A 27,663-nucleotide genomic window follows, 5' to 3' on the forward strand; every position below is an offset into this window, starting at 1 on the left:
ATAAAACAATATTTAAACAAAGTAAGTTTTTTATATAATTGTATTTCTGTATAACTATTTACAAAAGAAAATAAATACACCAATATACACAACATTTACTCGCAGTAAATGCAGGCGGTTTTGGTTACTCTCAACGAAACGGAATGAGTCAGCTCAAAAACAAGGTAGATTAAAAAGAAAATAATCCGAAATAAATATATTAAAAAGAAATATCACATGTTTGGATGATATCGGCACATCGGATTGCAATAAATTAATGTGTACACATTCAAGACGAAAACGTGAAAGTTTTTCCTTGCGAGTGCTTCGTTTAAATTCTACGATAGAATGACGATTGATTATGCGTGATATAACATTTTACATCCAAAGTCATTTAAATCAGATTCATACAAGATTCCTTAGAGCAGACGAGCGACGCGACAGTAGCCTACGACTAATAGTACCCTGCTGGTCTGTGGGTTACACACTTGCACAATAACGTTACTAAAGTTAGAAGTTGATGGGCTTGCCGCAGTACGCGGCCAGGTTCGCTTCGCGGAGGGCCTCTGCACAGGTCTGCAACGAAAATACACATGATAATGCGATGGCTATAAAATTTGTAAATATACATGATATGGGATGGCTTTATGTTTTCTTTATATTTCAACATAATTTACATAGTTTCGTGTCAATGCTTCACGTCACAGCTTTGTGGAATGTCGCTAGATAATGACGCTTGCTTTCAAACGGAAGCCGTTCTGCGTCACGTAAATGCGTCAAACATGGCGATCTGCGTCACCTAAATGCGTCAATCGAGTGAACGTTGGGGTTGCTGCGCGTCACATTATTGAACAAAAGAAACAGCTAGAGAAGGGAAATATTCCAATCTGGTGGTACTGGGTTCGTTTCTCAGAAAGGGCACAAATTCAAGGGTACTTTGTGCATTCATATTCGGTCGGAACGTTCAGCAGCGATCGACGAGCATCGAATGAATCCCCGAATCGTCACTCCGATGCCGATACTTTTGTGTTATTTTCATCTGACAGCCCATAAAGTGAATAATTCTTTCGGAATAAAGCAATAATCACGAGCTGTCTTCAGGATGTCACTGGATGTCATTTGTGTGTCAGTTCTCAGGATTTTGTATAATAAATCAATCACTGAACCAGTCACCACGTTTTTGAAGCACTATTTCTTATAAATATCACGATTTTACTTACGTAAAATTTGAAAAAATCTCAGAGCTTAAATTTTTAGCGTATGCGTGTGTTTCAATGAGTGCTAATGAACCTTTAACTGTTAAATAGTGCAAAAAAAACGGTTCTGTTACGTTGCATCACGCATCACTTTTTATCACACAGTGTTGCTGCTAGTGATATCTCGCTCGCTCAGTCTTTTGTTGTTCTATTCCGTTAGGTATAATAACTTTATGTGACATCATCATCATCATCATTTCAGCCACAGGACGTCCACTGCTGAACATAGGCCTCCCCCAATGACTTCCACATCGCACGGTTGGTAGCGGCCTGCATCCAGCGCCTTCCCGCTACCTTTATCAGGTCGTCGGTCCACCTTGTGGGTGGACGTCTCACGCTGCGTTTTCCGGTACGTGGCCTCCATTCCAGAACCTTGCTGCCCTATCGGCCGTCAGTTCTGCGTACTATGTGCCCTGCCCACTGCCACTTCAGCTTGCTGATCCGTCGGGCTATGTCAGCGACTTTAGTTCGTTTACGGATCTCCTCATTTCTGATTCGATCTCGTAAAGAAACACCGAGCATAGCCCTCTCCATAGCACGCTGTGCAACTTTGAGCTTCTGTATAAGGCCTATAGTGAGGGGCCACGTTTCCGAGCCATAAGTCATCACAGGTAACACACATTGGTTGTAGACTTTCGTCTTCAGGCACTGTGGTATTTTGGACGAAAAGATGTGACAGCCGCGTGTTATTTTATTTGTTTTATAGCGAACCCACATAACATAAAAGGTTGGAGAAAAAGAAGTAAACTATGCTTACTGGATGCGCGTGGCAGACGCGCGCCACGTCCTCGGCCGCGGCGCCGTACTCCTGGGCCAGCACCGCCTCGTTGATGAGCTCGCCGCCGCCCTGACACAAAATGTTAGGTTACTTTCTAGCACATATCCATAACCCACAAACAAGAACCAGCCGGGCTAGGATGCGCGACGTGATAAAATCTTATCGATGATTTTAGACGTCAAAATGTATGGGCGTTAAATTGATAAAATGGCGCGAAAATCGCTTATCACGGCGCGCATCCTAGGCCTACAGCAAATCTAGACTTTTTTGTTTTCATTATGGTTTAAATATTGAAATTATATCAATAAATGAATCTAAATTTGGGTTTGAATCTTATTTTGAGGGTAGTTCCACAATACGCGTTTTAGTTTCAGTACCTCGTAACTGAAGTCACGAGGCTTGTAACTATACTACATGATAATAAGCATTCAAATTATCATTATCATTAATAGTTGCATTATGGACTGTATTCACGAAAGAGGACCCTGGATATAAAAACAGTAAACCTAGGCGCAGACCATCGATTTTTTGTCGGCAGATAGTTTAGTCGGCATGTATGAGAGTGCGCACATTGGATCGGCCGATTCTTCATTCAAATTAAAATCAGGCCTAACTATCGGCCAACTAAAAATCGATGGTCTGCAGCTAGGCTAAGTAAGCATTTACTTTTCTAGCTAGTATTTTAAGACTTCAATGTAAATCCTCAATACTCACGGGGCCGATGATGTGTGTGCCGAGGATGACGTCGGTGGCCTTGTCGGAGAGCACCTTGACGAAGCCCTCGGGCTCGCCGTTCGTCTTCGCCCTGGAGTTCGCCATGAACGGGAATTTGCCCACTTTGTACGCCCTGCCCTGGTGACGGAAACATAAAAAATATTCATAAAAAACTCATACAGGTTTATCTTTTTTCTTTGTTCATCACATCGAAATTGACATGTCGTAGAAAATGACAAAGTTATAACGCTATACGATTATAATTAAAATACAGATCTACATCAACAACCTCTTTTTTTCATTAGTTCAAAATATTGTCTTTGAAAAATAGGTAAGTTCGTGATAAGGAGATTCATTAATTACTAGATAACGAATAACCGGAGGTGAATAACCCTGCAATAACGTCATAACGTTCTCTTTTAGTAGGTTGACTTGCGGAGCTATTCGCTAACTCCGTTTTCATATTTCCTGATCATCTGTCATTGTCGTTCATACTAGTATCTCGCTATGATTGAAAAGGATGGAAGGAATCAGCGTTAATTTGAACCCCCCAGGATTTAAATGTATCAACTTTTGTAGTTATGACCTATTAAACTCTGTTATCAGGTCACGTAATATGGATCATGCTAACAAAAAACCTTGTAATGACTGATAACATGGTTTACATAATGTTGAACCGCTAAAATATGATAAACTAGCTTTTGCCCGCGTCTTCACCCGCGTGAAATTTAGTGTCACAGATTCGCATAAATTATAGCCTATATGTTAATCTGGGTTACAAATAATAATACTGTAAAGTTTCAACCAAATCCGTTCAGTAGTTTTTGCGTGAAAGAGTAACAAACATCCACACAAACTTTCACCTTTATAATATTAGTAGGATTAACATAATTTTAGAATTTGTTACTTACTTCTTTCTTCAGATCTTCTTCAGTTTTGCCGACCCAGCCGACTTCGGGGGATGTGTAGATGACGGATGGAATGGCGTCGTAGTTGAAGTGGACTGGCATACCCTGCAATAAACATGTACATTTTACTGGGAATACTAATTTAAAAAAAAACAAATAATCAAAATCCTTCAAGTACTTTTTGCGTGACAGAGAATGAAGCATCTGTATTAACTTTCGTATACTCGTAATATTAATTTAATATAGAGTAACTTTTCAAATAAATTAGTTTTACCTTGATGCCTTCGACACACACGATGCCTTCGTCTTCAGCTTTGTGGGCCAACATGGGTCCGTGGATAATGTCACCGATGGCGTAGATTCTGTGAAAAACCACTGGTTAATTTCAATTCACATAGTTATATTGTAGTTCGTTATCAACATTTTTGTATCTGATTTGACACAAATTAGAAATTGTACCTTGTAGGCAAGTTAAATTGTCTAAAAGCGCAAGAAACAGACTAGATTGAAGGTACTTTCAATATAAATAAAACATGAAAGTCTAATACAAATAAAACCCGGTCGGTGTGCGGGTGAGTGCGAGGGAAAGTCGTATTCTTACGAGGTGCGCAGTTATTTCGATCGGGTTGTAAATACCCATAGCACAAACTCTGCTAGACTGGATCTAGATGACTTTTATTAACATTTAGCAACTCACCCAGGGACGGTAGTCTGGAATTTGTTGTTAACCGGTACCCTGCCGCGGTCGTCGAGCGCGATGCCCACTTTGTCGAGCCCGAGGTCCTTGGTGTAGGGCCGGCGGCCAATGGATAGCAGTACGACGTCGCACTCCAGCTGAAATGTTATTTATGTTGTGATATTGGTGAAATAAACCACTTAAAAACCTCTTACAAATGGTTGTTTGTCGTAAAATATGTAAAAATCAGTTTTAAAGCATAACTTTTTACCACCAAAACTAATGCCCGTTTTCACCATCATTCTTTATTTTTAAGTGACCCCTATCAGGCATTTTGTTTTTATAGGGGTCACTTTTATAATTTATTAGGGATTAATGGTGAAAACGGGCATATGACATCCACTGCTGAACAAAACTCTCCCCCAAGGATTTACACTAGTTATGCACTGCCCACATTCAAGTGCATTCTGCGATCAGCGATCCATTGAGAGGGGAATATTTATAACTTTAGCTCAATGTTACTCACTAATATTTTATGAATATCTACTAGTGATATTTCCATCCAGCCATCTTTAGTAAAAATCTTTCTCTTAAAAAGCAAGCAGGCAACCTTTTTCTGATTGAATGGCCAGGAAGACTAAAATATGTATATAGGATTATAATTAGAATTCAGGCGGGCTAGGATGCGTGCCGTAATATACTTTATCGACGTCAAAATATGTTGGTATGGGCAGGCACAATCGATAAAATGGCGTGATAACCGCCTATCGCGGCGCGCATCCTAGGCCTACAGGGCACTCTTACCAACTAACTTATCCACGCTACAGTTCTACTTACCGTTTCCTTGTTCCCGCCCTTGGAAGCCTCGACTTCCACCTTGACGACGCCGCCCTCCTTCTTGATGCCCATGACCTTGGTGTTCAGTTTGAACTTCAAGCCTTCCTTGCCGAGGATCTTCTGCAGAGTCTTTGCGACTTCGCCGTCGATGCCGACGCCTGGTAAAATTATATTATTACTTTAATTAAACTCGCATTTGTTATGGCGCAGTTACACTATACGGGAAATCGAAACATATAATGTAAACACGCACTTCAGTTAGTTTCGCCGTGCGTCGTCTATACTTCGATCGATGTGCGTGCCCGCGCTTTGTTGCGGTCAATTTCGCGCATATTGTAACTGAGCCATTAATAAATAAAAATACAACATTTTAATTTATTAGCAACACAAGGCTATAAGCCATGTAAATACGTATCCAGAATAAATCTATATAAATAAGAATGAATTGCTGTTCGTTAGTCTGATTAAAACTCGAGAACGGCTGGGCCCATTGAGCTGATTTTGGTTTTAAAATGTTTGTCGTAGTCCAGGGTAGGTCTAAACGGTGAGCAAATAAGGAAAAATTGCGATGGCTTATTTATTGCCTTTAAGGCGGAACAGAGTTCGCCGGGTCAGCTAGTAAATAATAGACTTGAATGGTTTGATTGGAAGAATGAAAAGGCTTGAATATAATTCAATCACTTGTAGTGTAAGCAAGCAGTATAAATATTGCAATTGCATAAATGTTGTAAACAAGTTGGGGAACATATTTTTTGAACTTTTCCTTGGTTGCATGCAATTGCAACATGTGTGTGACATGATCACAATTCATATCTAATCAATGTCACATGATGTCTTAATACCTACTCATGATGGAACTAATCCAGATTAATTTTAAAATGTGATAATAATTCAAACATTAAATATAAAATTCATGTACCTACAGTTTATGTATCAGATCTTTACCTCCAATGGTGCCCAGGAACTCAATGGCAGTGACGTCAGAACCTAGCCTCTGGTATACCGAGCCCAACTCCAAGCCGATCACTCCGGCACCAATGACCAGCATCTTCTTGGGAACAGCAGGCAGAGATAGGGCTCCCGTTGATGAGATGATTTGTTGTTCATCAATCTGCAAAACATTTGTAGATTATTTTTCAATTTATTTACAGGTAACCAAAAAAGCATACACCATACATTCATAGATGTTTTTAATCTAAGTTGTTGCCTTAATTAAAGGCTGCCACGACATGCACCAAAAAATGTGTTGGACAGACAAGGGAAGTCATTTAAATATAAAGTTGTTACAGGAAAATTATGGATGGATAAAACTAAATGAACAAATAGGTTGAACAAGTTTATTGAAACATTGTTAATTTAAAAGCATGAATACTTTGTGGCTTTGATAATGGGAGCAGGTTAAGATAAATACAAGGATATTTATAACAAATAGATTAGTCATCAAAGAGACTAAAAAAAGTAACAAAAATATTTCTACTAACCGTAACACCAGGGAAGGGTGTGACCTCTGATCCGGTAGCCAGTAGAATATTCTTTGTGTTGACTACTTCAACTCCTTTCTCACCTTTAACTTCAACTTTATTGGGCGCCACCAATGTACCCACACCACGGACTAGCTTTACCTATAGGTAAAAGGAAAATAAGTAGGTAATATAGATTCATAAAATCCCAGGCTTTGCATGGTCATGATTTCTATTTAATTTTGTTTATTGATATTTGGGGAACAATCAATTTTCATAGACACAGATAAACAAAAATATTTATCTTTTTTATCATGTTTTACTGATATGTGAATAATAATAGCACCTAAAATTGTGTTATATGCTATACTCTGATTTTTAATTCGACGGAATTTTGACATTTCAGAAGTGTTACCAACATTGAAACATTCCCACTAAGAATGGAGAGCATTTTCACAAATTAAAAAATAATCCTATCTTAAATTTAAGGTTTCACTTGAAAAACTAAGGCTTAAAAATGTACTGATCATTTCAAAATGGTTATTTGAATTTTTATTATCATATTTTTGAAGTTACAAAAAAAATTGGGATATTATTTTTCTATTACTGGACTCCCTGACCAATAATCCATGGGTTACAAACCTTTTTTATGAAAATCAATTTGTTAATAAAATATTAGCTTCATAAAATAACAAATTTAACAAGATGCCAATTTTATAATCCAAGTTGATTATGATGACGATAATGATGATTGATGTTCAATACATATTTTCGTTCATGATAATATGTTGTTTTACTGTATTAAAAACACGTTTTTTTCTATTTAATCTCTAAAATGTACATAATAATTAGTGTACATTGAATTCACAATACAAACAATAGTTCATTCTTGTAAGTTGTACTTGATGAAATTTAATTTAATATTATTTATTATTAATTCTAAGCAAAAAAGGCTTATTACATCTGAATTGTCAAAAAATGACAGCTGTCAGAATTCCGTCGAATTAAAAATCGGACTTTAGTCCATTCTTTGTAAAACAGACAAACATTGGGTTAAAATAAAAGAAATACAAAATTATTAAAAAATATAACAACAAGATTTCTTATAAGCACTATAGTAGCTCATTTTGCATACCTTATTCTTTTGAAACAGCATGCCGATGCCTCCTGTCAAGGCTTTCACGGCTTTGACTTTGTAGTCCATCATAGCTTTGAAGTCAAATGTAACATTGCCCACTTCAATACCCCGGTGCTTGAAGTCATGTTTGGCCATGTGGTACAGGTGAGAGTTATGCAGGAGTGCTTTTGAAGGGATGCACCCAACATTCAGGCAAGTACCTCCTAGGGAAGCATCTTTTTCTACTGAAACTACCTATAAGAGAGAAAAAGAACATAATAAATAAAAGTTTCTGATTAGGACTATGATTGAGGTTGTCTTTTGAGAGGAACTCAAATATTTAAATATTGGTTTACCTATAAAAAAGGCTTTTTTACCTTCATGCCCAGCTGGGCAGCTTTAATGGCAGCTACATAACCGCCAGGACCCGCGCCAATCACCACCAAATCAGCGTCATGAGTGGTAGCATAATTTCTAGAAATAATCCTTGAACCTCCACTCTGAAATTTAATCAATAAGCTTATAAATGTATGTGCAATAACGTTGAGGCAAAATCAGAGTCATGATAATACATAAATCAATCAGCTTTTAAAGATATTGATATGATAAAAGTGCAGGATCGATTTGACAGACGGTCACATGCCTGAAGGTCAATGCAGCACATCGAAATTACAGTGGAAAACATGGAATAAAAATATATGAAATCGTCAAATATTTACACTGGAGCATGCGTAGGAGTAGGAGTACCCCAGGGGGATAAAATTAGATGAATAAATAATCCTTAAAAGCAAGTATTGCATAACGTTGTCAGATTTCTATCAAACATTTGTAAGGGAAATACAGCTTATCGTGTCTTACCCTGAATGGAGTAGAAGCCAGTTTTAAAAATTTGAAACCCATTCCTATTATCTGTATGAACAGATTATTAAAAATTGCCGAAAATCTATATTTTCGGAGCCCTGGCGATTCGGTGGTCACTCCACGGGGTGGAAACCACAGATTAGAGAGTATGTCTAAAGACAGATAGGAAACGGCCCTAGTATTGGTTGAACGATAAACAAACTGGTACCGAGCTAGATTGTCCAGTAGGTGGCGCTGAATACAATATGGCGTCTGACGCCGACAGATTAAATATACCTGTCATACTTTTTTATGATCCGTTCCTTTTCATGTATTGCGGTTAAAAATAAAACTATTGAAGTATCAAATGAAACTTTATTGATGAAATATAACATGAAATATTTTGTTTACGAAAATCAATAAGCATTAAAACTATTTTATTTTAAAAGATTACAGTACATTGTTTTAGTTTTTACATAGTGTAGGTACTCACGGCTTGACATTTGTATGTAACTCATACAAAATAAGTTGCGTTATGACTTATAGTAAAATAGTTTAATGTTCTCCATAAATTCACACGTTCACTCTCACTTTAGTTCTGTCGAATCCAATAGCCACTGTAAGCAGGCCAGACCTACACGTTTCTCACCACCTGTAAAATATATGAAATATTTGTAAATTTAGAGCAAAAAGATGCACATGTCACCGTAAGACTGTAATCTCCTACATTCTACACTAATATTATAGAGTACAGCCGATAAACAAGTGATCTGTCTTATCTACCATACCTACCTACTGTCTGTTTTGTTTCTAGATTTGCACTACTTTGTTAAATAAAATTAATTTACCTTGTCAAATGTGCACTTTTCAATCAATTACATGTACAGAATCTGGATTCCACCAATCTGTAATTAAATAATTAACTTTTAGGTCTTTCTATTTGATATCAATAAAGTTAGAATCATTTTGAGGGTGTTTTAAATTTTAAAGGTACTTACCAAATGTTCTTATCAACAGAAGTTGTTTTAATTGTTATCTGGGTAATTCATCCAATACAAATCTTCCTAATTTAATGCATTTATGTCACAGCATAACCTGCAAATGAAATGAGTTCATCGTTTGAATCAAGCGTTCTTGGTCTGGTTTTATTGCTTAAATAGGTTTCTTCTAAAGTTATTTGAATAGGAAGTAAAGGTTATGTATCATTTTGTACCAAATAAATATTTTTTCTTTCTTTCTTTCAGCACCGGTGATTCCATAGCAAGCACTTTTATTGTAATTGCAGCTTAACACCTTATAAGTTCGAAGTTCGATATTAACCTGAAACAAATAGGTACTTAGATTCACTGTATAAAACACGTATCATTCACTGTGTCCTGCAATCTATGCCTGCAATGTACCTACGTGTATTGTATTTTGGGTCCAAAGCCAAACTCCAAAGTATGTTGTTACTCCATGAAACGATCCATATTTAGTTTCCATTGATTTAAATGGAGTTATGAATGATATTGTAATGAAGATTTAATCCTTTGTGTGGTTCAATACTTGATAAAACATGATGTTGCTGCAAGCTGCAATAACCTTTCTCGAGTCTTACTTTAGAGAAATTTCTTCTTAAACAAACATCAATCCAACAGGCAATCCATGCACATGTAGTTCTTATTAATTAATAATGAATATAATGATTGAGCAATAATTATTGATTTTAATTAGATAAAATTTGTAGAAAAACACGTTTTTTCAATGAAAATTTTTGACGTTTATTTTTTTTTTAAATGTCACAGTTGTAGACTTGAGACGGAACTAAAGTGATTAAAGTGAAAATTACGACTTTGTATTAATATACTTTTAAATAATCATTTCATTTATAGAATGCAAACAGATTCAATAAAATAATTTATAAATAAAAGTTGAGTTGTAATTCGAAAATGTTTACTAACTTGATTCCAGACACGCAAAAGACCATTGTCGCATACAAAGGACAACTATAATAAAAGTCACTTCCTCTCGGAACTGTCAAAAAAATTCACTCTCTATGGAGCTGTCAAACTCTATGGCGTTTCCACCCCGTGGTGGAAACGCCATAGAGTTTGACAGCTCCATAGAGAGTGAATTTTTTTGACAGTTCCGAGAGGAAGTGACTTTTTTTATAGTTGTCCTTTATGCGACAATGGCAATGGTCTTTTGCGTGTCTGGAATCAAGTTAGTAAACATTTTCGAATTACAACTTCAACTTTTATTTATAAATTATTTTATTGAATCTATTTGCATTCTATAAATGAAATGTTTATTTAAAAGTATATTAATTCAAAGTCGTAATTTTCACTTTAATCAATTTAGTTCCGTCTCAAGTCTACAACTGTGACATTATTAAAAAAAAAAACGTCAAAAATTTTCATCGAAAAAACGTGTTTTTCTTTAAACAAATTTTATCTAAAATCAATAATTTCTCAATCAATATTAATAAGAACTACATGTGCATGGATTGCCAGTTGGATTGATGTTTGTTTCAAGAAGAAATTTCTCTCAAGTAAGATATCCACTCGAGAAAGGTTATTGCAGCTTGCAGCAACATCATGTTTTATCAAGTATTGAACCACACAAAGGATTAAATCTTCATTACAATATCATTCATAACTCCATTTAAATCAATGGAAACTAAATATGGATCGTTTCATGGAGTAACAACATACTTTGGAGTTTGGACCCAAAATACAATACACGTAGGTACATTGCAGGCATAGATTGCAGGACACAGTGAATGATGATACGTGTTTTATACAGTGAATCTAAGTACCTATTTGTTTCAGGTTAATATCGAACTTATAAGGTGTTAAGCTGCAATTACAATAAAAGTGCTTGCTATGGAATCACCGGTGCTGATCATTATTGTCAACTGTTACTTAAAATCCAGATGAACCAACCTTTACTTCCTATTCAAATAAGTTTAGAAGAAACCTATATAAACAATAAAACCAGACCAAGAATGCTTGATTACAAACGATGAACTCATTTCATTTGCAAGTTATGCCATGACAAATGCATTAAATTAGGAAGATTTGTATTAGATGAATATTAACTTCTGTTGATAAGAACATTTGGTAAGTACCTTTAAAATTTAAAACACCCTCAAAATGATTCTAACACTATCCTCTGACGCTTTTCGACTAGGATCAAATAAAAGTTAATTATTTAATTACAGATTGGTGGAATCCAGATTCTGTGAATGTACATGTAATTGATTGACAAGTACACATTTGACAAGGTAAATTAATTTTATTTAACAAAGTAGTGCAAATCTAGAAACAAAACAGACAGTAAGATAGGTATGGTAGATAAGACAGATCACTTGTTCATCTGCTGTACTCTTTATAATATTAGTGTAGAATGTAGATGATGTAGGAGATTACAGTCTTGCGGTGACATGCGCATCTTTTTGCTCTTAATTTACAAATATTTCATATATTTTACAGGTGGTGAGAAACGTGTAGATCTGGCCTGCTTACAGTGGCTATTGGATTGGACAGAACCAAAGTGAGAGTGAACGTGTGAATTTATGGAGAACATTAAAAACTATTTTACTATAAGTCATAACGCAACTTATTTTGTATGAGTTACATACAAATGTCAAGCCGTGAGTACATTATGTAAAAACTAAAACAATGTACCTACTGTAATCACAACAGTAACTGTAATCTTTTAAAATCCAATAGTTTTAATGCTTATTGATTTTCGTAAACAAAATATTTCATGTTATATTTCATCAATAAAGTTTCATTTGATACTTCAATAGTTTTATTTTTAACCGCAATACATGAAAAGGAACGGATCATAAAAAAGTATGACAGGTATATTTAATCTGTGGGCGGCAGACGCCATATTGTATTCAGCGCCACCTACTGGACAATCTAGCTCGGTACCAGTTTGTTTATCGTTTAACCAATACTAGGGCCGTTTCCTATCTGTCTTTAGACATACTCTCTAATCTGTGGGTCACTCAGTTAAATGTCAAAGTGACGTTTTCGATCAGTCAGGAAATCTGTGGACAGGAAGGAGGTGTTGCCAATTAAAAAAATGATATAGTAGCGTTCATTGTTCAATAAATTAGATGCATTATTTTAATTGTCCAAATTAAAAAAAAACTAAGGCAGCTTGACTCAATTTCAGATTAAGGCCATTAAAGTTATTTTCGTCAATAAAAGCACATTATCGTAGGAAAAACATTCTTCTGATCTTCTAATATAAACTCACTTTAGTGTCTGCAATTTGATGAATGACATGATGTAATAGGCGTAATTAATTACCGTGATACTTTATGTTCAATTACTATAAGTTATCGTGTTATAAATTATAAACAATACCTCCTTTGAAAAAATAAATATAAATTATACATAAAAAAATTATATTTATACTAGCAACACCAAAATGCGCGCGCTGCGAGAAGCGGAAGTTTTGTTTATCAATCAAATCAAGCGAAGGACCGTGATCGGTAGTGTTGGTGGAAAGAAACGTGTTTATTTTTTCGTAAATCGATGTTAAATTATAATTTGCCAAAATTATAAATTTGATGCTATAGAACACTCTGTGAATACATTTACGACGGCCTAGTTGCCCAGGACATTTTTTCTTGACAAGGTAAGTGGATTTTATGTTATTGCGTGATTTAAATTTCGTAAAATGTAGACTGCTTATTTTATGTATTTACCTATTTAGTTAAATTAGATACATATACTTACCTACATCCCTAGGGTTATGTTAACATGTACAATTATTCTTATTAATTATTTCAGAGATGATGATTTAATACATGAATAGTTTAGTTTATTTTGATAAGTAAGTAGTGCCTAGTAGAATTTTTCTAAAATTTTCCTGTGCTGATGAGACAAGTGAAAAGTTGATTGATTTGTATGCTGCTTTTTCTAATTAAATAATAATGAAATTAAATAAGCCTAATTGGTAATTATTAATGTAATTTAAAACTAAAATACCTACTTAATTGAAGACGCAAGAGTTTTTATTAATAAGAATTTAGTCTTTGATTTTGACTTTATACAGGCGTCCTAAGGCGTCAATATAATCATTATTTAATAAAAGAAAACGAAGAAAGCACGTTAAATATTTTTTTTCTTGGCTTTCAAAGTAGGTATACTTATAATGGTACTTTTAAATAGCTACGAGTGCTACGACTGAGAAATTGAGCCTGGATTTCTGGCATAAAGCCAAAGGCAATTTTAATCTGATTTATTTAGATCTAAAATAATGGCCCACCATTGACGAGTTGGAACCTTGGGCAAATAAAGTTAGATCATTAACAACCATTAATGTTCTACCTTTATTTGCCCAAGGTGCCAACTCGCAACACACGTTGGCCATAAACTTTCGCACGCTTAAAATAAACAAAAATAAATCGGATCATTGGATTCTTATTTAAAAAAAAAAGTACTTAGGTTGTTTTTTTATCAATAGAAAAGAGACAAAACTAAATAAAAAAATGTTGTTGATTGTTAGTTTTTATGAATAAAGGTGGGATTGTAACTCAGTATCTACCTAATTCATATAGCAATACCAGGCATGTCTGACATATCATATCAGGAAGGAAATTCTTGCTACTATGATTAGGTACATACTCTAGCAAAGTATACCATACAACCTACCTGCCAATTGGAAATTGTGAGAAAAGTTCAGTCCAGGTTCTGAGCAACTGCTATTTTCCCGCGAGGAAAACATATCTTTTCATGTTACTAATTAAGTACGTACTAATGTTAGGTGACGTGATTATTATAAAAGCTATGAGAACAAAACGAGATTGGTAACATTAATAAGGGTACTAACTAAGTATGTATTTATTTTAACTTCAATGTAAACTGTACTAAGCACCGATTTAAACTTTAACTAGGCCTACAACCTGTGAGATAATAGTTTAGATTTTAGATACTTAAAAATTTATTCGAGTAAGTAAGTGATTACTTACAAGATTTTGTAATTACGACAAGATAGATTTTATTAGCTTAATCTCGTAGGTAAATATGATTAAGGTAAGCTTGTACTTAGTTTCCACGATACTCGGTTTCATGTTCTTTACTCACGTTGCTCATGAGCAAACATGCGCTTCAAAAGTAGGTAGGTGTCGGACTTCGAAATATCGCGTATCTATAGCACCTCGGATCCATTACTAATGAGAATTGTGAAGGAGAAACAGCCCATGACTACTGGTACATAAAAAGGTTCTCAATGAGAATGTTTCTCTACTTCTTCTAACGATTAGGTACCTATGTAGGTTCCAAATAAAGGAAATAGGTATTAACATAATATAACTATGTACCAACATAATGTGATGACCCGATATGAAAATCTTTCAGTCTTTTGCTTTCAGTTAGTTTTTTGTAACTTCGTAAAAATATTTCTGCGTACTGGATGTGGATAAATAAGTGAATTATTTTATTAAAACCTGTAAGGAACCACTGACTTTGTAAGTAATTCGGAGCACAAAAAACAGCTTACAAAATAAATTAAATTATTACCAAACTTCATTGCCCATTTACGATACTACATTAAATTTCAATTAAAACGGTTAGTGTAACAATGTTACAATGTGTAAAATATCGCAACAGGTTAACGGATAACAGCGGAAAACTATAATTTTCTAGAAATCTAATAGGAGAGGCCTTCTGCTAATTTGTATCAGCGTACAAATTAGGAAAAATCTGTGTCAGTTTAATTATCTTTACAGTAAGTACAGTTTTTGAGCTTCAAATCGTATGTAAAACACATTATCATACGATCCGAAAACAAAAGGAAACACAACTGTCATAAGAGTGTGCCCTTACCTTATACGAAAAGGAGGGAAAGCCTGTCAATGAGTAGCATGTTAGTAATTTGATCGTGGGCTTTACAAAAAGGTTGCATGAAGGTTCAAGCTTGGTTCTGTTCAAAATCCGTTCAAATATAGTTTTAAGCCGGTTAAGGCATCTTGCGGTCTGATGAGTAGTACGCTTTACCTGCGCAGTAGGACAGGTAAGTTAATCCTGTTAGGTGGCCGTGACACGTTGCCCGGCTTCTGTGTTCAGCACAAGGCATTTAGTCGCCGTCGCTGCGCGCATCCGTCCCGCGATGTGCGACACGAGAACTCGCAGAACCGCACCTGCCATACAAGAGAAGCTAGCCATCTATGAAAACGGTATCGAAATCATAAACCACAACTACCATACTCGATTATCATCTGTCATTCCCTAATTAGACTGACGATTTACGATGGAAAGTACCAATCATAACCTGATTTGAACGCACGCATTTGCGTTTTAGTTTGGACAGAGTTGTGTTTCACTACGCCTAGTTGTCATTTGGCACACGCACTAATAAAGCGGTTAGAACAAAAGCACATGTCCACCGCTTTCACGCCGTGTGATTGCGATATCCGATCGCTGACATACTGCACCGGTCATTTAATACCCTGAGTTACGTCCGCCTTATCGTTTGTTTACATGCATATCATTATTCGTAGTAATTGACACCCGTATATTTGGCCTGTTGTAATAACAGCCACTCATTGTTAACACACAATGTTTTACGTAATATAACAATAATATGCATTAATCATTATTACTCAGAAATATAGTATGAATCAGCTCTTTGATGAGACGAGTGAAGAGCATTCTTTTGACGTTGACCGCAAGTACGCTACGCTACGTTATTTATTCGTTTAACCTACTTAGGATCAATGTACATGCCATTATAGAGTCGGGACTTTGTTGTTTAAAAAAAGGTGTCATTACTAAGCTGATAATGAAGCTGACCGTCGAACACAAAATACTTATACCAGACGAGTGTCGGCGTTAGTCAGTTTACAAAAAATGTTGTTCCCACGTCAGCATATGAATAACAACCGGTAGATTAGACCCGCTTTGTACGCTGTCAGAAAACGACTTAACTTATTTATTTCGTAAACGTTTGTTGTCCAGACTAAGGGACTAAGCGGGAAAATGCAGACATATTTTCTTTGCAGAAATGTGAAGTTCACACAATTTTGAATGTCTGCAATAGTTTTCTAGACAAGCAAGTAAAATATGTAGATGGATGTCAGAAATGCGTGCTTTGAACAAATAACTAAAGCCTTTTGAGATAAAACATGATTGCGCTGCATATTAAGTTGCCTAACAGTTAGTTTCTACTAATAGCTTATTTATGTCCAGAATGTGAAAATAATTGTGTAACATGACACAGAACTGGAGCATTGCAAAAATGGAAACTGGAAAGATACTTTTTATTGCACTGCTTTAAATTATATCGCATGTAGAGTTGGAGAAACAGATGTACCATCTATAAAGTACGGGACAATTTATGTTCATTTTTTATGAATTCTGCAGGAAAAACGCACTGTAGCAATGCATGTAATTACGAGTTTAATTTTTTTCACAAATTGATTGTGCGGATAAGTGAAATGTTGACAACAAAATAACACGCTATCTTAAGCTACGTCTCCTCGACGATTTAAAGTAAGCTGGTGGAATAAGAACTTGTTATCGTAAAACTTATCATCATCATCATCATCATTTCAGCCACAGGACGTCCACTGCTGAACATAGGCCTCCCCCAATGCTTTCCATGTTGATCGATTGGTAGCGGCCTGCGTCCAGCGCTTCCCTTATACTTAAAACTTTCCCGTAAAACTTATACGTAACTTTATAGTCATTATCAATTTACCAGAGATCGGAGATGATCTGCGGTATGCATAACAATCGTTGAGGAGGTCGCGTAACAACGCGATTGCGGATACAAAATCACTACAGTTACATTTTTGTGCGGCGCATGACAAAACATACGGTGCATTGTAAGTGCACTTTGTATGCCAGAGCGTTTGGCACGGCTGCCGGACAAAGGATCGGGATCGCAGGATAAGCTGCCAGCGCCATGGGTGGCGCGCTCGCTCCTTTCTAGCCACTTGTCTACTCGAATGCCATCTGCATATTTCTCCTCATACATATGCATGGAGATCGATATTTATGTGCGGCAATACGCTATGCTCTTTTTCCAATCGTTCATCGTAAACAAGCTATGCCAGCTATTTCTTCAACCTTTCATTCTTAGTAAAATTGTTTATTTGTGCCTAGAGCACGAAAGAGGAAGTCGGTTAACGTACAGAAATATCTTGCAATTGTTCGATTAGTAATGTTTGGTTCAACATCTGGTTCGCTCCAATAATACACCGCCTGAATACATTAACTTGTTTGTTAACACTCGTATTCACACTCCTATTCAAAGTTTCTTTATAGCTCTACCTTTTAAAATCGTAAAATACTACGACCTCTAATTAAATAGTGTCAGATAAATTATTGATTGGCGTACTAAAAATAATAGCAGGCAGTAAAATATGTGTGATATTTAGTGACCGATTTAACATTAATATTCAATACAAAATTGTGTTCAGTAAATATTGTGGATTATGATGTCAAATTACTATCTAAAATTAAATAATCAAGTACACGTATGCACACATTATTTACTTAAAATATTAATTTATGCATTAGCGTGTCACTTCAGTTGAATGGGTATAGTATACTAAATGTGGCCTGCTATTAATATTCATAAATACTTGACGTTACGCACGTTGCTCAAAGGGTTGGAGATTGTACCTACCTTCAATGATTTATCAATGTATGTATGTATGCCCAGTTACTCGTAGAATAATTACCTACATGAATGAATGATAATAATATGTTTTTAAGGATAGTATTTAAAAGCTAAACTAAAAAGTGGTATCCAAAAGTGAAGGTAAAATTTACCTTACTTAGATTATACTATACTACTCCGTAGTATAATTTAGATATTTTGCAAAGCTATAATTCTAAAATCGTGTAATGAGCTATTGTTATGAAAATTAGTAAACCGATCGAGTCAAAGATACGAATGCTTTCTTTTTTTGAATGCACTGATCCAGTGCCGTAATTTTTCATGTTAATAACACGCTTGTAATCTGAAATCGATTTTCGATGCTGCGGAACGGACTGTGCTCTAAAATTATGAAAGCTAACTGCATTATAGGAGACAATATCCGCGAAGACGATGGTCTCAAGAAAGTGGTAAAGTGGTCCTCTTACGACACGCCCATTACGCATTTGTCGTAATTTCTTATGAGAGCGGAGCGAACCTGTTTGTTTGATAAAAACACATCATTTTTCGTTTATTTAACGTTTTATTTGCTTTTTTAATTAAACTATTCAGGTTTCGCTGTTTATATGAATATATGGCATAACGACGTACGTCGGCGCATGCGCAGGAATTTTAGGACTCTCCACAATGAAAGTCACACTAAACACCTTTTGATGCTTGTTTTCACTTCACTTTAATTAATGAAAATTTCAAAGAAGAATGTAATTTAATGACCACCAGTACCACCACATCTAAAGCTGCTTTGATGCTCTATTTTATTACTAACCGAAGAAAATGTTTTGATATTAACAGTTAGTTACGAGTGACTGACACACAAATGTTTACCATGTTGAGCGGTAGCCTTCCTGTCTATAAAGTGAGGTAGTGAAACATAAAACGTACGTGCGCCAGCGACCGCAGCGGCAGCCGTTGAAAGGGAAAGTGCAATCAAGTGGCGATACCAATGCAACTCGCCTGCACTTCGAGAAATTATAGGAATAGATGCATTTTTTTACGAAAAGCGAGAACTTGGTAATTTGTATAAATAGTCGATAAGAGTAGCATTAATAAATGACCAACGTTTAATCTTGCGGAACTTAACGATAATTTTGTTTGGCTCTCAGTTGTGGTTAGTTCAGTTAATAACAAAATGTGATGTTTGTCCCGAAAATGTTGAACATTACAGTAAGTATCCATACACTTGTTTAATCATAATCAGTATACGAGTATTTCCCATTTATCTACCAAGCAAAGTAGATAGTAGTTTAGGTGGCACCATGTGATACCGGCATGTCTAAAATTTCAAGGAAATAACCCTTATCTGTATATACCTGTAGCACCTACTCAAACATTTGAAGCGTCTTTTCAGTAATAGCTAATTAGTGGGAGTGTCCCTGATAGCACTTAGCGCGAGGGTGTGTTCCGTTACAAGCAAGTCCTTGAGCACGAATTTTCGGCAGAAAATCCCATCTTGTTAGACACGCCTAGTATTTGAGAAGCAACAATGTCATTGTTTTTTATTATACTACAGTAAAATTCATAAAATATCTAAGCTATCTAGAGATAAGCGTGCGACTCCACGTCGGAAATAATTAAAAGTCATCATTGGTCTTCCCATTTACTACGGTTATCTGAGTGAGACGTGACCATGTTTTCCTGTTTCAAGAAATCTAAATGCGAAGTTTTAGGTTTAGTTCGCATGAGTTCCATCATGATCTGATTAGATGATCGGTCTTAAGTTGGATGAAAATAAACTTATGGGTCGTTTCTATATCTCGTAATTTTCTTTGTTTCTCTTTATGTGTATACTTTCTAACAACAAAGGAATGAAAATGTTATTCAATTTGGTCACATTTTGAAAGAACATAATTAATCAAAAGCAATTAAAGTTGAACATTTGTTTTTCATGTTTTATAACCGAGTTACGGTAATAAAACATGAAAAACAATGTTAAACTTAACCAATAAGCATTTTATTGGATGAAAAAAACTGTCTTTGCGTAAAAATTACGTACGATTACGCGAGCTGGGCGGGCGGGCGGCAAGTAGGGCGAGACGCGAAAAGCTCCGTCTGCGGGGTCAACGCCCTTCGAGCCCTGCCCGTGAACGCACGCTAAGGGATGCCCTCGACTATTGTTATCGATATTGTTTGCCAAAACTATTTGATGTCACTTTGATGGTTTTAGGCAGATTAGCTGCGCTACTTGATTTGTAAAGGAGAGGCTTTACAATTGTACACCTTTCAAAAATACTTTAGCATCGACTCTGCGATGTTTTGGGGTTTGGTAATGTTAGATAAATAATAATAAGTCGAGTTATTGATGGATTATCCATATTGATTAATAAGAATATTTCCGCAGTAATAGCGCCCATAATTAAAGGTAGAGCTAAGACACACTCCAATTACCTAGCTGAAAACATTTATTTTTGTACATACTGAGGGGTATAGCTACTATGTATAAATACTATTGATTGGAAATTCATAAGTAAATAGTTATTTTAAAAGATATGTATTAAAGTTTTTCGATAGTTTTACTCCTCGTCGCTACGCAACGGGATTTCCTCCCAGAACGATAGGCGACACTACGTGCACAAGCGAATGAATGTCCTTACACCACGCCGCACATGAATAAAAACGACTTCGTCCGGAAACATCGACATGAAACAACCTTTTTTTCTTTTCTAATTAGATCATTCGCGTGATGTACGGCCGTAAAACTACTGTTACAAAAATTATCTTTGGTTAACTGAAACTCAAGAGCCGTTTGAAGGTCCCGATAAAGTTAAAGGCGCGGTCGAATCGTGTCTAGCATATGCGCATGTTTGTTCATGATAAATAGATAGTAACGTAAATAGATAGGTTGATAACGAGTACCTACCCATGTGGATTTGAAGACAATGCGATGTTTCACAAAAGTTTTGTTTTTTACGATAACGCAACTAACAGCTATTTTTCAATCGTAATAAATATAGAATGTCGAATATACTTACCTAGATGTATCTTTAAGATAAGGCTTAGGTAGTAGGTTGCTAACTACGCGTCTAGGTTGCTACGAACGGTGCGTGCGTAGTCGCCCGCACCTTATTTGAACGCATAATGGGGTCGCGCTCAGGGCCCACTGAACTTGCAGGCCTCTAAATTTTCCCTATGACAACTGACCGAATTTGTTACTTTAACGGACATACATTTAAACAATTGCTATTCCGTCCCCTCTGCCGCAACTACGCACCCTGCGTGACCTGCGTTTGATGACGTCATTGCCAGTTGTATTTCTACTACGTGATAGACTAGTAAATTAACATAGCACATTCATACTTAGACGTTTTCTCTTTCGTGCATTTTCATCATGTAATAATGGCGGAAATGTTTAAAATAATGTATCCACATTAATATGTCTGTCTGTTGTCTAGTAAAATGGTATTTCTTGATTCATCTCACAAATAGCTATCCATACGCATGTAAGTTATAGTAGAGTTACCACATTTTTTATATACAATATCACTATGTACATCAACAGCACAAGCCAAGTGTAGAGTAGCCATTTAAGCATTAACATCAGATAAAAATAATTAATTATCCTTCTATTACTTTGCAAATTATTCAGCGGTTTGGAAATTACTTACCTGCTTATGAAGATAATTTCAATCAATCAAAATGTAAAATCAGAAAAACGAAAGAAATTAGATATTTACTCGTATAAATAATTTATGTAATTGATTCTTACTTACTTAATTACCTAATTATAAATTGTTTTGTAGCTTTTAATCGTTTGATGTTCAGTTACCAATACATGCATTCTACAACACAATAACGTATAGCTTTGTATTTTAAACTTTGATGTTAGCACTCCCTAGAGAGATGCAACGCGATACTGACAAATGACGAACAGTCGCATTTGCTTAATAACTAATAGTGTCCGCGATCAAAAACGGGGTCGTCCCCTAAATCGCTCAACCCTTTCCAGTTCAACCCTAGTTATTTTTTGTAAGTTCCATAATCTGGAACGACAGACCATAATTGCGTGTGTGTGGCGCACAAACCGATAAAGGTTTGAGCTTAACGCTCTTTTGTTCTTTTAATCTGATACTGCACTGATTTATTAGGTACCTATATGTACCTAAACGTTGTTGATATTATTAGTCGCTATTCAGGATTTACAAGATAAGTATGTCCTTTTTACTCTTTTCATAAATGTAACTTTCAGCATTTGATATCTTGGTAGTTGTAGAGCCAATACAATAAGTAATCACTGCATATTATGAGTAATAACGAGTAAGTATGGTGTGGTGTGTTTTACAAGTTCAGTATCCCACTAATCGTTGTTATCGTCATATTAAAACCAGTGTTAATGTATTATTCTTTTTTCATTCGCATGCGTAAAGTCGCGCGCGCTCGCTATGACTCTAGTCAGTTATTACCGTTAAGTCGCAGAGATGTGACCAAAAATACGAATTTAAACAAGTCCGTCTATTAGTTCAATGAAGTTCTATTAGTTTTATTGGACTCATTAAGAGAACGAGTGCAGCCGCTTGTGCATCTTCTTTGGTCGAATTAGTTGACCTCGTCCATTGAGGCACACGGGAAAATTTGTATCGCAGTCGTCAGTGTAATAAGTGAATCGTGCGCGCCCGCATGAGGAAGTGGCTTATTGATTGAGCCACGCATCAGCGGGGGGTCGCGCCGACGATGATTGAGATACGTCAGCACATCTGTCTAAAGATTCATTCTGCATAGACAAACCACCTTGTTCCAGTTTCAACATTGCTCAAGAATTTATGTTTCGGCAACTCTTTTACGCTACATTTCTCAAACGTGTCTTAAAACTAGTGTCCGACCGAATATGGATTTTCAGCCGAAAACGGAAACGAAAACGAAGCTTCGGCTGCAGTCTCATTTTCGGCCGAAAACGAAAACGAAAACGAAAATGACCTTCAACTCTCAAATTTTAATCTGAAATTATGTAAAAACTTTAAAAACCGTTATTGTTTTGACCAAAAACATAATGACGTTTGACAGTTGATTTTGATAAGGATTGATTAAAGAAAACCGGCATTAAAACACAAAAAATTTAATCATGAATTCTTAGTAGAATATTATATCCGGTGTATATTGAAATATTGGGAAGTGAAGAAGAAATAAAGGGTGTCCAGTGGGAATTTTTCAACTTCAAAAATGAATACAAATAAATTAATGATTTTTTTTATTATTTATTACAAATGCAAACTGGAGTTTAACAATGCGAACTTAATTTTTTATAGGCAATGTCTTAGATGATTCCCGTTTCACTATAGGCACTCTCACAGCCGGACCCTTACATTCACAACTATGCGAGAGCCAATCGCGCTAATAATTTTCCTGCAACTTCACGGCGGATATTTTCTTACAGAACCTGAATTATTTAAGGATTGTTTGCTGTAAACTATTGACTTGAGATATCCCCACAAGAAAAAGTCGCATGCATGGTGTGAGATCTGGTGACCGAGGCGACTAGGGTATGTACCCCTGTGCTTGCTAATCATTTATTTGAAAAAAAAATAGTCCTCAGTGTCTCCATCGAGGTAATCTCCGTGTGTGGTGAGACACCTTCTTGCTAAAATAGAGCTACGTAGTTGACCGGGATGCAGTTGCAGTTGTGGTATCAGACATTCATCGATCATTCGACAATACATTTCAAATACTTATTGCTCAACTGCGAACGCTCTGTAGGCTCCCGCCCGACCAGTGACTCATGGCGTATTTCAAATCCGCATTAGACTCTATTTTGAAACAATTAAACTTAATGAAAACTCTTTGGTTTTATTTGTATTCAATTTTGAACTTGGAAAATTCTCACTGGACACCCTTTACAACGTAACCTCACTTCACAACTTCAAAAGAGAGTGACAATACCACGTCCGTTCAAGTCTGATTGGAACCATGAGTGCACCAAATTCACTCCCGAAGATATCGGAACGATAAACGTCACCATCTTATTCAAGTATTTCTGATATTCGGTTTGGCCGAAGCTTCGGCTGGTTTTTGGCCGAAAACGAAAATATGGCCGAATGTCCATTTTTTGGCCGAAAATGGCCGAAAACGAAAACGAAAACGAATATTCGGTCGGTCACTACTTAAAACACTCCCCGTCCATTTATAATTTATGCGCCATAAACATCCGACCCCACTGACGCACGTGCCCTGGGATTCATATATTATTATCTGATGCAGTATTTTCTATTCCCATTATCTTGTCGAAACATAAACTGTTCGCTTTATTGTCTAATGGTCGCGCCTGTTTCGTAACGATTGCCCAAATTGTTAAGTCGGTCAGAAATGCTCATTAAAAATAATGTTCTGTGATTGGGGTTTCATAGGAATTCGTCGATACTTTTCTAATTACTACAGCCCTCATAAAATATACCGCACGGTAGTTGCTACATCGAAATCAAACAGGTAGGGAATGTGTTGAGGTTTTATGACTACTGCCTACACAAGAATGTCTATTTCGCAAGTGTGTAACTGATTTTGTACGGGTAGATGCAGATTGCGTTAGCCAGTTTTAGCTATATGGGTTCTATTATGGTCGATCGTGCCGAAAACAATAATACATGTAAGTGCGATAGGTATGTAGTATGTATACCCATTGTTAGTGCAGTCAAATTCGATAGTAATAGTATATCGATATTAATTTAAGTAATATAATTTTTATACGCGTTTTCATTGACACCATGATCAATTTACGTCCATTCTTTTCATTCTAATTTTATTCGAAACAAAAATGTACACGTTGAATATAATATGTATCGTAGACAAAGAGGAACAAAAGATTGTGTAGGCAAATAAAAAAATCGTAAAAATTCATCAGATAAGTGCTGATGGAGGTAGTTAGATTACGCTGATTGTCAAGAGTCCAGCGTGCTCATTCAGCCATTAATCGGATTAAAAGGGGTGCCTATTAATCTCATTTGTCAACCATTGGTCTGTCCTCTTGTGACCCCAGTACAAAGCTCTGCTGACGGTTACGTGAGTCCAATTATGCAAAACATATCCTATTCCTGTAAAAGATTGAGCAGATAATATACATACTCTCAGACTTTCCGACGAGAATGTGATCTATCGACTATTATTCTTTTGTATGGAAGGTTAAACAAACACTATTATTTTTCTAGGAAATATTGTTTGCAAAGAACAATGGATTTAACAAATGTATTGTTTTATCCGACCGTTGCGATGTTAAGTCGGCATTATAGACTAAACTTTGATAATTGCTCGGTCTTTTCAGTTTGTAACAATGTATTACTACAGTAAGGTAGCTATCTACTGAAATCTTCCGTCAATCTTTTAATAAGGTTTATTTGAGTTTCGGAATAGTGTCTTATGTCATAATTATGGGTTTTTCTGAATATTCTTCATAGGTACCTATTCTTCTTCTATTTAGCTATTAAATCTCTTGATGTTTAACAGTACGAAAATAACAACGAATGTTTCTACAGACTTGCTAAGTAAGAGGACCGACACGTTTCTGAATAGGAAATTCATAAGAGCCATGCTCAAGAAAAGTAAGGAGGAAAACTTGGATGCAAAGTTTTCAAAGGCATCTTCCACTTTGGTGTAAGGCAACATTTTTAATCCACATTTTGCTTGGGTTGGAACAATTAAATTGTGATACGGTAGTTCTCGATTTTCATTTGTGTTGTTAGGTAGAGCCAAGCCTCGTGTAGCTGATTAAGTCAGTAAACGTTGCTAGATGGCAGCCTTCAGCTTCGAATGACGTCAATTGTTTCAGCCAATGAGCACTATAGTGCGGCCTTGCTGGAGTTATATTGCTAGATGGAGGGCTAAAAATAGCCGTAGGTCAGGGGTCAGCCCATGGCGTTCTACTATCGGCTTGATAAATATTCCACCAGGAAACTTTATAGGCTTGACCATTTGACATTTATTATGGCTGGAATCGGCAAAAGTAACTTTATAGCATATTTTCCACTGGAGATCGATCAATAACAATGATGTTGACTTGCAGCACGTATACATATACGTGTATGTTTATAATATCTTTAATATCTTTCAAATTGCCGCAATATTAAACATCGATTGCCCTTTTTATAAAATACTGCATTACTTAGAATTCTGATGTCACCCTGCCTCAAGCAAAGAATATTGACCTGTCTAAGATTTAAGAAGGAATATGTATCTCAAATGAGACCTTGAAAGGGAGTTTACTTCGAGAGCGACGCACACGAACTTAGGTCGACCTTCACGGGCACCGGGTTCAATATCGCCCCTCGGTGCCCTACGTCTGAATAAAATATCCTTACCAAGGACATTCCTTTAAACGGTCTGTGCACATAAACAAGAATTTTATATAACCGACCTTTCTATAGCGACAGTTACTTTACGATGCTTATTGCGATAATACGAGCCTCTTAAAGTAGCTCTAATGATGGAGCGCTGTTATGGTCCCGAGTGAAAATACTTTTATTGGTGTAAATGTTTAGATGTAATTACCAAGCTCGACGGTCGTGGTAATTATTTGGCTATTTCGTCTATCGTGGTTCCGTGTTGGACTGCGGTGTCACTTAGCTTAGTTTCCTGAATTATTGCGATTATTTACGGTACACTAATAGCGCTAATCGCCGCAATCTGCCGTATGATAATTAATTTCTTATATTGTGAAAGCATACATAGAAGGTTGGTGGCGCATTCTTTTATTATTTTATCAGTGGGTAGTTTCTTTCTAAGGTATTAGACCTTGTTTACAACCATTAATTAGGCTGGTTCTATTATGATAATTCTTTGGAAAACCAGTCGATATCGAGTTACGCTATTTAGCCATATATCTCGTCTAGACAGCCTGACTGACTGTATGAAACCGGCCCACACATTTCCAGTGCATTTATCAAACTGGAATTCATAGTAAGTTAGTAGGTACAAAGTTCCAACGTTATAAAGAAAAACGTTACTACGGTTATTTAATCCACTAAAAGCTTGGCCTTTAGACATCAAAGATTTCAGATTAATGGGCCTTCATAAAATGTTAGATTCCATTATCCACCACACAATCTCTATCTTTTGTATATTATTATTAAGTTTGCCAACAGTAATGTTGATCAAGTAGGAAAAAATGATACGCAAATAGTGTCGTGCAATTAATTATAAAACGACGCAATCAGTGAAGGATAATCACACGGAATATATTTTGAATAAGATATTTTAGATATCGTATGTAAATTCAACGACACTCGAAAACATCTAACGTTAAAAACTTAGCAGCTTTGTTAGGAAGCGGGTTAAATACATAGTAATTTCAAGTGTTACGTATTACAAACGAGTAAACAGCATGTCAAAAGTTGTAGTCATCGTGACTGGAGGCTATACCATGGTTCAAAGAAACTTTGCAATCGACCAATATAACACGAGCGTGGTCCAGATATAAATGTCCTCAGTCGGGTTGGGGCCTACTTTCAGAAATGTCAA

At 36.0% G+C, this 27,663-nt stretch overlaps 2 protein-coding genes and 2 long non-coding RNA genes across 5 annotated transcripts in view; 2 read left to right on the forward strand and 2 right to left on the reverse strand.

Moving 5' to 3' along the window:
• Window positions 1-11: 11 nt before the first annotated feature.
• On the reverse strand, window positions 12-8,699 carry LOC135071087 (dihydrolipoyl dehydrogenase). The gene is made up of 12 exons (XM_063964838.1): window positions 8,584-8,699; window positions 8,103-8,225; window positions 7,744-7,980; window positions 6,630-6,770; window positions 6,094-6,259; window positions 5,149-5,306; window positions 4,333-4,469; window positions 3,910-3,997; window positions 3,639-3,740; window positions 2,728-2,865; window positions 1,993-2,082; window positions 12-555 (listed from the first exon to the last, which is right to left on the reverse strand). Exons 1-12 carry the CDS (start codon window positions 8,623-8,625, stop codon window positions 490-492), a joined length of 1,488 nt encoding a protein of 495 aa, XP_063820908.1. The 5' UTR covers window positions 8,626-8,699; the 3' UTR covers window positions 12-489.
• A 227-nt stretch (window positions 8,700-8,926) lies between these two features.
• Window positions 8,927-10,324, reverse strand: LOC135071088 (uncharacterized). Its single transcript, XR_010257209.1, has 5 exons — window positions 9,970-10,324; window positions 9,779-9,885; window positions 9,564-9,660; window positions 9,414-9,470; window positions 8,927-9,217 (listed from the first exon to the last, which is right to left on the reverse strand). It is a non-coding gene; the product is annotated as an uncharacterized LOC135071088 (long non-coding RNA).
• A 637-nt stretch (window positions 10,325-10,961) lies between these two features.
• On the forward strand, window positions 10,962-12,349 carry LOC135071127 (uncharacterized). Its single transcript, XR_010257211.1, has 4 exons — window positions 10,962-11,288; window positions 11,376-11,666; window positions 11,768-11,830; window positions 12,039-12,349. It is a non-coding gene; the product is annotated as an uncharacterized LOC135071127 (long non-coding RNA).
• Window positions 12,350-13,032: 683 nt separating this feature from the next.
• Window positions 13,033-27,663, forward strand: part of LOC135071116 (protein FAM107B) — a 35,766-nt gene continuing 21,135 nt past the window's right edge. Inside the window, exon 1 of one of the 2 annotated variants that reach the window (XM_063964887.1) lies at window positions 13,033-13,200. Coding sequence is in view for 1 of the 2 variants with exons in the window: in XM_063964885.1 (XP_063820955.1) it covers window positions 15,676-15,742 (67 nt within the window). In the remaining variant the exon portion in view is untranslated. Of the gene's footprint in view, window positions 13,201-15,656; window positions 15,743-27,663 lie in introns of those variants that run through there. The other variant, XM_063964885.1, reaches the window with a different exon arrangement.

This window comes from Ostrinia nubilalis, chromosome 4 (assembly GCF_963855985.1).
Source record: "Ostrinia nubilalis chromosome 4, ilOstNubi1.1, whole genome shotgun sequence".
Classification (NCBI taxonomy): Eukaryota; Metazoa; Arthropoda; class Insecta; order Lepidoptera; family Crambidae; genus Ostrinia; species Ostrinia nubilalis.